The 14,527-nt window shown below is 33.8% G+C and overlaps 2 protein-coding genes across 2 annotated transcripts in view; both read right to left on the minus strand.

Annotated features, from left to right (window-relative positions):
• Positions 1 to 14,527, minus strand: part of LOC126758099 (gelsolin-like) — a 127,416-nt gene that overhangs the window by 62,669 nt on the left and 50,220 nt on the right. The gene's annotated exons all lie outside the window — the stretch shown is intronic.
• Positions 2,560 to 5,723, minus strand: LOC126758167 (actin-3, muscle-specific). The gene is made up of 2 exons (XM_050472272.1): positions 5,627 to 5,723; positions 2,560 to 3,800 (listed from the first exon to the last, which is right to left on the minus strand). The coding sequence occupies exon 2, from the start codon at positions 3,773 to 3,775 to the stop codon at positions 2,645 to 2,647; it is 1,131 nt and encodes a 376-aa protein (XP_050328229.1). The 5' UTR covers positions 3,776 to 3,800; positions 5,627 to 5,723; the 3' UTR covers positions 2,560 to 2,644.

Here is a 14,527-nt window from a genome sequence, read left to right on the forward strand (position 1 = left end):
TTTCGCAAAATAGAAGCTTCGTTAAGACAGCGGTTTCTTGTGACAAAATTTACACATTCCCAGCGTGACTTAAAAATCGAAATTGTTATTAAAAATCTTCATCCCCGATCAGTATATGATAAATACTACTGTGGGCAATAAATAGTAAGACTGAATTATAGGGTTGGTGCACTCCGAATTCCGTACGACCGGCCAAAGCGCGAAAGTATTCGTAAAAAGAGGTCGGAATTATGGGCCGAAAACTCTTGGTTTTTGCACCACGATAATGCACCGTCGCATACTGTACTGATTCTTCATAAGTTTTTCGCCAAATTTTTAGCCAATATCGTGCCGCTACCACCATATTCGCCTGATTTAGCTCCATGCGACTTCTGGCTATTCAGCAAACTAACACGATCGCTTCGGAGACCCTTTTGGGGTAACCGTTTTGAGTCGATTGAAGACATTAACGTGAATCGCTACTCGCATTGAAGACTATTCCAGAAATTGATTTTACCAACTGCTTCGAGGATTGAAAAAAAAACGATAGCACAAAATATAAAATATTAGAGGATCCTACTCGCGTTGCTGTGGTATACATTTTATACTATTATGCATATAATAAACTATTCAATACAGTGAATTTTTTTTTTCAAATAAAGGTGAAAACGTTTCTATCGGTATAAGAATCCAAGGGATTGTAGTAGAGATGTAATTTTTCTGTCCAGTTAATAGAGTTGTCCGGGTAATATATTGTACTTAATAAGTATTAACAATGTGTCCGCTTAATAGAGCGTCCATTTAATAGATTTTTCACTTTATTTTTTTAATTTTTGAATTGTTTTTACTATCCTATCTTCTAAGTTATTTCGAACCGGACACAGAGTGCTAAATTTTACTAAAATCAGTTCAGTTGTTTAGGAGTCCATCGCTGACAAACAACGTGACCCGTACTTTTTATATATAAAGATAATAAAATATTTCGTGTTTTATATGAAATAAACTTGCTGAAAAAAAGCTGTTTTTACCCGAGGAAACCCATGTAACCTCTTAACAACTGTTGTGAGGATAAGAAAAAAGTGAGCACAAGTGTACTGCGGCCAAGGAGGACTATTTTGAAGAGTACGACATAAATTTTGAAGAATAAATTAGGAATTTTAAAATTATGAACAAGTTCTTACAATTTTTTGCTAATAGTAGTAACTAAGAAGCTCGTGTGATAATTTATTTGGCCAGGCATTCCGGAAAAATTTTCTTCACCGACCGTTTTCAAGAAAAACCGATTACACAAAGTTAAAAATTTAGCACAAATACCATACCATTATCGTCGAAACTATTTGCCAGATCAACTTCAAATTTACAGAGAATATTTTCAAAGAGTAATAACAAAACGAATAAACGACTTTTTTCAATTAATTGAATCTACACTGTTACTTACCTTCAACAGAAAGTGAAAACACCACATTTTAGGACGAAGCTAACGGTAAATACTTCAAAGCTTTAGCGTTGAGTAAAAGTCATAAACAATTACGCTTTCAAAACCATCATTCTATGTTCATACATACAAACACACACCTAAGTTCATGCATCCGTGTACATGCCATAATTAATTTATCTGCGCGCGGCCAAAAATGGAAAAGAAATTTTGAAAGATGTGAATGCTACGAAACCAAACAACAAACACGACACTATAACTGTATATTTATGACAGCAAGCAAACATATCGATGGCATATTTTTAGAAACGTCAAGCATATTTTTGTATTTATATAGTCGTGTGTGTGTGTGTGTTTGTGGCAGACAACGAAATATATCCGGCGCGCATCGTGGGTGAACATGCCGTCGGACTGCGTACACGAAGATCAACAAAACCATCGCGTAGAAGGGTGAATCACCCAGCACACTGCTGGCTTTATTTGGAAGAAACTTGGTGCGGTGGGTTGCTCAGTGCGCGAGCACCGAACACCGATCGACGCTCGCGGCTGCCTGTGTGCAGGTGTCTAAATATATAATACGCCAGCGAGTCAAGTGCAAAGGAATAGCGCCCGAAATGGAAATGTAGCAGGAGATCTGCATTTTGATTTGTTGCATGCGGCCGATTGCAGCGCCGCGCCGCTATTTTTAGCCCACTAATGGACTAATAGTCGGGCAGCAATGACGTTACCCGGTGTGGGGTGTGAAGCGGAATGCGCGCTTAATGGAGATGTCCAGATGATTTATGGATACACAAAAATCTATGTACTCGCATATTCGTGAGTTGAGGGCAATAAAAAACCAGATATTTATGTGTTTGTAGATTTCAATAAAATTGTAGGTGTATATAGTATATTTTTCAATAATTTGTTTATTTCTTTCATGGGATTTTCAATGCAGTGTTTTTTCTCTTTGTGATTGCTCTCTCGCATATAATCGTATTATCCATTATCCATAATTATTTTTCATTTTTCAATTTTCAAATTCCTATCATCATCTTTATCATCATTTGCGTTATCAACGTTTTCTTTGGTATATCTAGTGCCGTTGTTCTTGCTACATTTTTGTTCTTATAAAAATATTTACATACATAATTAATTTTAAAATAAAGTATTAAAATAAAACAAATACAATACATAGCAAAGGGGGGTTGGAGCGTAAAAGCCCTCAGTTTTCTGTTTCTCATTGAGCGTTTAGAAGCATTTGCGGTGGACAATGCCTGGGCCGGATTCATCGTATTCCTGTTTCGAGATCCACATCTGTTGGAAGGTGGAGAGTGAGGCCAAGATGGAACCACCAATCCATACGGAGTATTTACGCTCTGGTGGGGCAATGATCTTGATCTTGATGGTGGATGGCGCCAAGGCAGTGATTTCCTTTTGCATACGATCAGCAATACCGGGGTACATGGTGGTACCACCAGACATGACAATGTTGGCGTACAAGTCCTTACGGATATCAACATCGCACTTCATGATCGAATTGTAGACAGTCTCATGGATACCGCTCGATTCCATACCCAAGAATGAGGGTTGGAAGAGTGATTCGGGGCAGCGGAAACGTTCATTACCAATGGTGATCACTTGACCATCAGGCAATTCATAGGATTTCTCCAATGAGGTGGAGGCAGCGGCAGTGGCCATTTCTTGCTCAAAGTCCAATGCAACATAGCACAATTTCTCCTTAATGTCACGTACAATTTCACGCTCAGCTGTGGTGGTGAACGAGTAGCCGCGCTCAGTGAGAATCTTCATGAGGTAATCAGTCAAATCGCGACCGGCCAAATCCAAACGGAGAATGGCATGGGGCAGAGCATAACCTTCATAGATGGGTACGGTGTGTGAGACACCATCACCAGAGTCCAAAACGATACCGGTGGTACGACCGGAAGCGTAGAGGGAGAGTACGGCCTGGATGGCGACATACATGGCGGGTGTGTTGAAGGTTTCAAACATAATTTGGGTCATCTTCTCACGATTGGCTTTTGGATTCAATGGTGCTTCGGTGAGCAATACTGGGTGCTCTTCAGGTGCGACACGCAACTCATTGTAGAAAGTGTGATGCCAGATTTTCTCCATATCATCCCAGTTGGTGATGATACCGTGCTCAATGGGGTATTTCAATGTGAGGATACCTCTCTTGGATTGAGCCTCATCACCGACATACGAGTCCTTCTGACCCATACCGACCATCACACCCTGATGACGTGGGCGACCCACAATTGAGGGGAAGACAGCACGGGGCGCATCATCACCGGCGAAACCGGCCTTGCACATGCCGGAGCCATTGTCAACAACCAGAGCAGCAACTTCGTCGTCACACATTTTCTTTGATTTTTATATACTAATACTGTGCGGTTTCAATTGCGTGGAAGAGAGAGAAGGTAAAAGAAAAGAGACGGTAAGTGTCTGTTGTTGTAAGTGGTGACTTTATAAATTGTATTTTTATTTCTGATTTTTTTTTGTTTATTAAATTTAGCGGTGAACAATAAAAATGTTTTGTTTTTGTTTGGTGAATATAATATTCCTAACAACTGTCTAACTCATGAATATTGATTCAAATTTTCGATTTGTAAATTATGTTTTAATTGAGTTTTTACATCAAAAAAATTAATTAATCATTTAAAAAATGATATTTAAAAAATTCAAAAAATTTTTATTTGTTTTTTTTTTTTTGTTTTTAGTTTTTAATTTGGTAGTAGAGTTTATTATTTTCATTAACTTATAGGAAGCTAAAAAACTATCAATCCACAAAGACAAATTAAAAACTTTCAATTTAAAGAATTTAATGCTGAATTTTTTATAAAAAAAATTTAAATTAAACCAGAATTAAATTAATTTTTGTGTTTAAAAATTTTTTAAATTTATTTTTAGATTATTCTTTCTCTATTAGATGCTAAAAAAATAATTTTTTTTTACAAATAAAATTAAAACAAATAATTTTTAAAATGCATAAATAATAATATTCTTGAAAATATTTTTCTTTTTATTTCTTAAATCCAAAAAGGTATTATTCTATCAAAATTTAAAATTTAAATTTTTCCTTTTTATGAAAATTATTTTTTTTTTTGTAATAAAAAATTATTTAAATTCTTTTTTGTAAAAAAAAATATATCATCTACAAAATTTTTTGCTTAAAATCACATAAGCTGATTATTTGTATTCAAGTTACTAAAACGTGGGAAATATAAACTCGTTTTCATTAAAAAAAAAATATTTTTTCAATATAAAAACCATTGTTTTATGCAATAGTTGTTTTTTACCTATATCTATCTCGATTATTATTCTCGAAAAATTAACAAAAAAAAATATAATTGTTTTTAAATGTAGAGCTAATTTTGAAAATTATTACTTTTGTTTGCTTTTCTAATAAAAAAATTCATCTTGCAAAGTTTTATGTTTAAAATAATATAAATTGATCGTTAAAAAAATTCTATAATTATTTTAAATTACTTCAAAGTACTATAATGCCAGAAAACTTAACTTAAATTGTTTGTATTTTTGAAAAAAAAAATGTTTAATATAAAACCCACTGCTTTATACAAAAAGTTTTTTTCGTACTTTTTTAATTTTTTTATATAAAAATAATTTTTTTCTGCAATAATATTTTTTTTTACTTGAAGAGTTACTCTATTTTATTTTAATTTTTTTACATAAAAATAATTTTTGTGCAATATTATTTTTTTGGACTTTAAAAGTTGTTCTAATTAAATTTTTGTATATAACTAATTTATTTTGCAATAACTTTTTTTTTTACTTCAAAAATTATTCTATATTAATTTTCAATTAATTTTTATTTACTTTCTAATTATATTTTTTTAAATTATTTTTAAACGAAAAAAAAATTTTATTGCTTTAGTCGAATTTTTTTTTTATGATTTATTGTTTATATTATAAAATGTTAACAAGTTTCCGACACATAATAAAATTTGAAATATAAAAAAATTAGTTTTTTGAAGATAATATTTTTAACTCAGCAAAAATTTCGTTACAAAAAAAACACCTTTCCAACAATTTTTTTTTTTTTCAAATAAAATTTTTCACTAAATTAAAAAATCCTGCAAATCAAACACCAAACAGTTTTATTGTTTAAGCCGTCTTTTCAAATAATCCTAAATGTTTTTCACACATTTCACTTTTTAAAATATGATTATTATTTCAAACGGTGACACCAACCTTTCTAATTAAATAATGAAATGAAGAGACAAACCTACACTTTCACCGTAGAACTGCGAGTGACTACTGGACATGCCACCACTAATATTTATACTGTCTACAAGAATCAAAACCAAATGAAATTTTCATTTTTCAAAAACGCACACAAACAAAAGAAATTCCGCTTGTACAGGCACGCACACATGCGCACCGTAAATACACATACACACAAACACATATGGGCTGTACGAAAATGCCGTAGGTGTGCTGCTATGGGTGTGGGGTCCTATCCGTATAGAAAGTGTGCACAGACGCTGGCGCATAGACGCTTTTCGCTGAGCGATTTTTCGAAATAATTTTGCGGAAGAAGAGCGGTGGATGCGCACCGAAATACACAAATATTTAAAGATTCCTCATACTTCGAAGCATGCACATACATATACATGCACAGACACACACGCACCCATATGCATATGAGTTTTGCCTCCGAGTTTTCGAGTTTTCAGCATTTTTCATTCGATCAAAACATAAATGGACTGCCAGCCGTTGCATGTTGCCGTTGATAAGTAAAAACATTCCAATACAAATACAAATATAACTGTGCGCTGCACATTCAACGCCCCCCACCAACACCCGCCCGCGCGCAGCGGCGAGCGCACAAGTGATTTTTCTCCGATCTCGTGCCGAACACCGACTTGTGGGCATAGCAGCACGAGTGAGTGGGCCGAAACGTTGGCGCTGCGGAGGCCGCTCAAAATCGGCAATTAATTTTTGAAAATAGAAAAGGTGCCAACCGTATTCCAAACATTGTGGCAACAACACCACCACACCAAACGGCCAGAACACACACCAATACCAAGACGGGACGCCAGCCCAACACAGTGACAAGTGCAACGACGCCGTTACTGCTGTTGCTGCGGAAAATATTTTTATAAAAATATTTCTTTCGTTTTTCTATTGTTCTATTTGTTTTTCAATTTCGCTGTGTTTGCTTTTGTTGTTGTTGAAAATTTCGCTTTGTATACAATATTTTGGCCCTATATGCACCCGCGCACTCAGGAGTGCGTCACCCCGTTCGCGACCCCCTAATGGCGACAAGAGTGGCTATTTTCCTGTTGTTGTTGTTGTTGTATTTTTACTCTGAGCATTTGAATTTTTTTGGTATTTTTCTTTTTTTTGCTTAAAAAATAATTGTAATTTTTTTTGTTGTTGGCAGGAAACATCTTCATCGCTTGTTTACGTTGGGCATTTTTTTAGTATATTTAAGTGGCAACGTTGGCATCCAATTGCTTCATCCCATAAATGGATTGGATGGAATATTGTGGGCAGCGGCAGCGGCAGCGCCAGCACACACATGCGTTCCCTCGCACATATGTACATACATATGTATGTATGTATGTTTGTAGAAGAGGAATTTGTGCAGGCAGTTGCAAATGTTTGAGCATTAACCCATTCGGTGACGTAAATAACAGACGAAACAGACGAGCATTTAAACGCACCTTAAATATTTTAATTAACAGCATTTTAAATTTATATTCATATCAACATTTTTTTACTTTAACAGTCAGCGTGTAGTGTCAGCTCCAAATTTGGGCATTGATGAATTTTTTGTATTATTTCATACCTGTAAGATGTAGACAAAGTGTGTGGGTTGACACCAAAATTTTTGCGAAATCTTATCAATTGGTAATGACGCCGAGTGTGATTATCGTAACGCTTTTTGCCGTTATCTGCTGCGTCAGACTTTTTGGTGATACACCTCCAGAGATATTAGATTTAGATTACTCGCTTTTACAGTTGTTGAAATGACACATTGAAATCTGAGTAATCTGTAGTGCTCCCTAATCGTAATGCTTCATGCAAATCAACTTGTGTTTTATGAACAATAACTAGCTTTTAAACTTAAATAGGCATAATTTAATTATTGACCATGCAAACTCTTCGAAATATGCACTATTTTCAAAGAAATATACTTCTCAAAAATATTCCGGTTGTAATTATCAAACTACTGCTATATAATCCCTTAGCATACCAATCCCTAGATATAGATCGCTTTCCATCTTACCCCAACAACCAACATTACTAAAAGTTAAGCGGATATTCTAGTCTAGGAATAAAAAAATTGATTTTCTTTTTAACAGCTACTTTCAAGGATGTCTACAAGAGGATTTCTCGAAATTCACAATATTTTCGGAGATGTACATAAGTATTTTGCTGAACCGTTGCGCGAAACTTTAAACACGTTTTCTCGCAAGTATCCTTTTTAAACCCATACCCAAAACTTCTCAGGTTTCAGTGGATCAATTTAGCTGAAATTTTAAGAGTACCTTCTTTATAGACTTAGCTATGACTTGAAAAATCTATCTCCCCATTTTTTTTTTTACTACTTAATATTTTTTTAAATTATTATCTACGATCTAGTGATTACATATCAACATCATATGTATTCAAAAGTTCAAGTCATTTTTCGGCAAAATCAATTTATTTTGTTCAAAATAGTCTCCTTATACTTCAATACAGCTTTTTGCACTGTCCAAAAGCATGTCGAACGAGTGTTTTAGCTTTTAGTTTACTTCACTTTGAAAACGTTGAAACCACTCGTGCACTCTGCTACGGCATAGGCAATCGTCGCCTTAAACGTGTTTCATCAATTGAAACGTTTCGGTGAAAGTTTTACCAATTTTAAAACAAAATTTAATGTTGGCTCTTTGTTCGAAGCTCATTTTCGCACCAATAACACAAACATACTGACACCTAAAACCCAATAACTTCACTTCCAATCGTTAAAATGACATGAAATTCTCACTGGACAATCGATAAAGATAGCAGATTCTAACGCACCAGTCGACATATAGATGGCGCCACCAGGGGGCGCTAGATTCGAAAAGTCCTGTTTACTTCGGAACGCACCTTGTAAGTAGTGATATCGTCCGATTGACCGACTAATGTTTCCACAATGTCGCACCCAAAGTTGCCCATTTAAATACCGTACCCAGCGTAAAAATCTCAGTTAGTGCCATATGTAAGAATTTAATATTTATGTATGGTATATATTTTTATGCGTAAAATGTTTTCGATCGAACTTCGTGCGAGCCAAAATACCATCATGATACTTTGCGACGAACCAAATCCAATCGGTCAAAATACAAACTGTATTCAACAACAGAAAGCGCCAAACCGAGGCCATGGGAAAAAGTCCTTCTTTCATGATTTAAGAGCCTAAATGGACCATCGTTAGGCCGCACAATAATCCATATAACTGTGGCGTAGCTAGGGGGGGGTCTTCGCCCCGGGCGCAACGTCTTGGGGGCGGCAAAACGATCTTCGCTGTTTTTTAATATTCAGAAAAATACTTCAACAAATTTTTTTACAAAATTTATTATAAAAGATAAAGAGTTGTACACTCACAATGTAATAATCTGAATAACAATGAAAAATATTAATTTTAATTTTTTTTTTTGGCTTATATCTTTCTTAAAAATAGTGGTAGAACTTAAAGATGCACTTTTCTAGCTTTGATCGTTTTGTAATTTAAAGTAATGTAATTAAAACTCCATAGTTTCTTTAACCGAACATATTTGGAGAAACCAACGGATATGTCACAGTTGAAGCATAGGGCTAACTGTGAGAGCGACACATTGCGACGTAGGAGTGACAAAAAAAAACAGTATCTTCATTTTTACTCTCTCGTCGAGACGTGTCATTCTCACAGTTACCCTATGTTTTGAATGTAACAAATACTTTTATTTCTCCAAAGTTTCAAAAATGTTATTTAAAAACTCCAATTCGGGCAAAAATTCCTGCAAATTGTATCAAAAGTGTACAAGATATAGGGCGAAAATGGGTTTTTTCTATGGCTTTTAATAAGATGTCTTGTAAATTTACTTTCAATTTCCTCAAAAACCGTGAAGTGAAGAAAGTTTTTTGAGCACCAGAAATGATTCTTTTACGTATAGTCCAAGCAGCGCACGACTTCCGATCTTAGACCCAGTATCATCTGGATATCCTAAAAACATCCGTTTGAAGTCGAACTAGAATGAGAAGCTGAAAAACCCCTCCCCAAAATCAAGCCCATATTTTTTTATTTATATTTTAATAAAAAAATTGATATTAAATCATTATATGAAGTTTTTAGATACCTTCATTGTAACATATATTTTTTAATTTTTTTATCAAATCGCTTGCATTTCTGAAACAAAGCACTTTGGGACATGATTGTAAAGACCTTTTTTGACCGAAATGTAATATCCTACAACTACTTCAGAAGTTTTTCGGCAAGACCAGCCATTTACTTACACTTTTAATGTGAAAGGCGTGAAAATACGAAAAGGAAGTACTTAGAGTCAAAATTAAGGGCTAAAATTTTCAGAGAATTTATTTTTCAACATAAAAAACAAAAATTTCATGTGTCCGGAAAGAAACATAAGAAGTTTGAAATGAAACACATTAATACATATGTATGTTTATACATTAGAGTTCGTACACCGAATAAGAGTTAAATATAAAGTTTTAATTTCACCAAAAATGGTAACACCAAGTGCAAGCATGTAAAAACTCTATGAAGACTATATATTGGTTCCCTATCGTGTCCTTTTTTCTATAATACTTAAAATAATTTCTTAAAAGTCCATTAGGATTTTAAGTCAGACGAAACGAATGAAGTATAAAGTTCACCACGAAATCTTGCATTGGAAAATAAACTCAAGTTAATTGTTATATAAGTATGCCACAAAATATAAGTAAACAAATATGTATACATACAAATATGTTCTACAAATGAAGATTTTTCTATTCCGCCACTTCCTGCTCTTAAACGTCAGCCATGAACAAGGACGCACTCATATCTTAAGAACTATTTCAGGGATTAGCTTCCATATATCTATGAACCTAAATCTATTTTTAAACTCACAGCGATACTTTGTTGGATAGGTCATGTATGGCATATTTGCTATTAAGAAAAATTGGAAACAAGCGCAAACGAGACTTTTACTAATACTCAAATGAAGAAACTTAATTTATTTATAGCTATAAATTCACATATGCCCTACACAGTATTAAGAAATTTTATTTTCCATTAAGTGAAAATCAGCGAAATAATTTCAGAAGAAGACAAAAGTGAAAGAAAAAAAGAGTAAAAATTCTATTCAATGAATCATTAACTTATAATTTTTACAGAAATTTTGGAATTTTCAGTCAGCAGAAATATATGCATTTTATGATGGGTATAATCGGTATAGACATCAAAGATGGAATTTGGAAAGCGCAAAAGAATGAAAATAAAAGAAAATGCTGCTTTTTTACGCTGGCAGGTTGGTGAGTGAATTTCGTGTTTAAAAATAGGAAAATCTGTCAAATCAAGCACATTGATAAATATAGCGATTTCGGAGACTTTGTATATTTGTATGTATGGCTGTAGGCGCGATAAAGTTCATATTATTAGCTGATATTAGTGTTTTAAAAATATTCATATGTACATTTCATATTCATATATGTATGTATAAGAGCATATCTATACATTTATATTATGAATTATAGTATATACGTATGTGCATAAAATATTTGTGGACGCATGTACATACATACATACATATATACTGATATTTTAGCAATTGCGTTTTTGTAGAAAAGTGCTTGTATATTAACTTGTTGGCACTTTGTTTACTTGAAACAAAAATCGATATGAACATTTATAAGCATTGACATTGTTATTGTGCTTTTCTATTTTTTATTTCGGAAAAGCGTATTTTCGAAGACAAATATCATTCGCCTACATAGTCTAGTGCTAACGCTTGAGGCTTCACCACTGAAACGATCTAAATATTAAAAAGCAAATAAGTTTGCTAAAAGTTTTTAATAGCTGAAACCGAAAACAAAATTTTACAACAAAATGAAATTTGTAGTTTATTTGTTGGTTAAAGAATTTTTTAGAACGAAAAACCTTTTATTCGAAATTTTACATATTAACATATGTTGTAGCTATTTAGGAACTTATATTCATCCATTCGGTTTGAGCGCGCTGTTTTAGTGGACCAGTCCGGGTCAAATTTGATCTGCTGGCATATTATATGTTTTGTTATAAATTAAAATTTCAATTTGTGCGTACTTGGAATCGGTGTAAATTTCAGTTTGGAACAGCGCATTCTAACATGCTCAGCAAAATAAAGGTATCCATTTCGATCCATTGAAAGAATAGATTTTTGAAATCGATGTGTGAAATTATCTGCTCACCGAAGATGGCGTCGTCTTGTTGAAACCAAATGTCGCCGAAATCACAAGTTTCAATTTCAGGCATCAAATAGTGGGTTATCATGGCGCGATAATGGTCGTTTTTGACGTTTACGTACTCACCGGCATAATTTTTGAAGAAATATGAGCCGATGATTCCACCGGGCCACAAACCACACCAAACCGTTGTTTTTCTGGATGAAATGACAGCTCTTGAATCTCTTCAGGTTGCTCTTCGAGCCAAATGCGGAAGTTTTACTTGTTTACATTCCCATTGAGCCCGAAACATCTACCTGTGCTTTTAACGGAAGAATTTGATGATCATTATAAGCGTTTACTAAGTGAATTCTTTAATTTCATTTAACTCTTTCAGAAAGATTAGAAAGCTGGTATTTCCCATGCCAAGTCATCTCATAAATGATACATCCTCCATATTACTTATGAGGGAGAACTCTACAAATCAATTTTTATTGTTAACACCAAAACCTCATATTTGAAAGTTTTAGCAAGGCAAAGAACTATTTACTTACCAAGTAGTTTATCATAATGAAACAATTTGACAGAATTGTACAAAGCTAAGTTTTTTTTTAGGTGTAGCCCAGCATGGATTTATCATAGGCGTCGACAGTTTTTCAGGATCAGAGGACTGTTTTGTTTTCTCTTTTAAATTTTAACAAAATGGTGGCGGCGGTTCAATGTTAAAAATGTTCCTCCAAATTGGAACTAGACGTTTTCAAAACTCTTCTTTGAGAGTGGAAACCGTTTTGAAAAACACCATTCCGAGAAAAACGCGTTTAAAGATTGGAGTCGCTATGTTCGTTCCCTTTCTACAAGAAACGCTGTAGCGACCGTAATAATTTGAATTTTGATTTCAGAATTTGAGAGAATGTTTATTACAGTATCTACTATCGGATAATACAACAAATAAAACTCGAATTTTCGAAAATTTCACACTGAGACGATCACATGATCTCTGTTTTAATGATTGATCACTTATTTATATAGATGTTTCACCTCGGCACTATGGTGAACATTGAGATAAAAAATCACCCGAAAATTGTATGATCTACCGATAGTCCGATACTCCGCCCGTATCGTTTAGATTCTTATTATTCGAATTGAGAAGATGAATAAGTGGTTATAACATAAATATTTCCAAAAACAACAGGTGGTCAATTATCTAGAAATACATTTACATACAAACCTACTCGTAAATTATATCTTCCGCAAAATTCTAGCGCAGTGGGTGTGCAGATTTATAAAGCGGAATAATAAGATTAATAAAACCGAGACGTTAGCGCATACAGTTATACAATAAAATGTTTAATGGTCAAAATTAATTGCATAATTACAACAGTTTAGTGAGTAACGGTGTACTAAATTCCAGTAGTCAATTATATTTTGTATATATGCACATACATACATATATAGATACATGTATGTATGTATGTGCAAAGTCAAGTCAATTTGGTGGCAAGAGAACTATACTCCGCTAGCCGCTAGTTTTGAGAGCAAAACCCTCTCCTAAGCAAAAGGAATCGAATAACTGTTGTTTATTATTGAAATTTTATGACGTCAATAAAAAAAGTTGTATGGGATGCTAACCAAGCTGTGAGCAAAGGAAATAATTATGTATGTATGTACATATGTGTGTGTTTTTGAGATATTCGTGAGCAAATTAAAAATTACTACAAAATACCACATTCGTACATATTGATACTCGTATGCATATACTTGTATGTATATCTACATACATATGTACATATATTCCTGCACCAAAGTAAATATTTATGTTTCATGAATTAATGCCACTTTGTAACTTGCAACAATTAGCTTTTGCACTTATTTGCAACGCATACACCATACATATGTATATACACATATACATGTGTGTGCGCGTGTGTGAGTTTAGCCACCTGCCGAGGATGTTGTCACGCGCTAAAAATTAACATATATTGTGCAAAGCAACAATAAAAACAAAGAAACAAAAACAATGCTTCGGATAGTTCAAGTGTGGGCGCTCAGTTTATGCACAACAATGTCTCGTTTCACATAAAGAGAGAAGCAAAACAAAAATAAAATCAGTTTTGTAAAATAAACGCCGCAAACATTTGTATATTGCCACAGATTAATTTCAAGGCTGCCTAATTTCCTAGTTGGATTTTGAGTTTATTATTACTCATATAAAAATAATTTTCAGCAATTTTTAAGAGTGTTTGAAAATGTCGCAAACAGCTGACCATAAGCTCAAGCACCTATAATTTATCTTAATTGGTATTAATTCATTTTTATGGTTATGTCATATAAAATCACTGCGGAGGAGCACTGAACTACAGCTAAAATGATTTGATTTTAATGTGCTTAATTTAATAATTTATAATAATCTTGAAGTATACAAATATTTTTTGTTTGGAATTCTGGTAGGAGCAACGACATAAATGAAAACTAAATAAGTATGTATGTACTTTAGGAAATCGTAAGAATTTATGTCGAATTAATGTGCTGTGAATCGATGACTTTCCTTAATGACACCAGTCAATGGCGACCGCAACCGACTATTTGATTCCTGAAATTGAAGCTCGTAAGCTCGGCGACATTTGGTTTCAACAAGACGGCGCCACTTCTTACAGATCGCATCAGTCAGTGGATTTAACTAGAGAACACTTCGGTGAGCAGATAATTTCACGGACCGGTCGA

This window comes from Bactrocera neohumeralis, chromosome 2 (assembly GCF_024586455.1).
Source record: "Bactrocera neohumeralis isolate Rockhampton chromosome 2, APGP_CSIRO_Bneo_wtdbg2-racon-allhic-juicebox.fasta_v2, whole genome shotgun sequence".
NCBI classification, from domain to species: Eukaryota; Metazoa; Arthropoda; class Insecta; order Diptera; family Tephritidae; genus Bactrocera; species Bactrocera neohumeralis.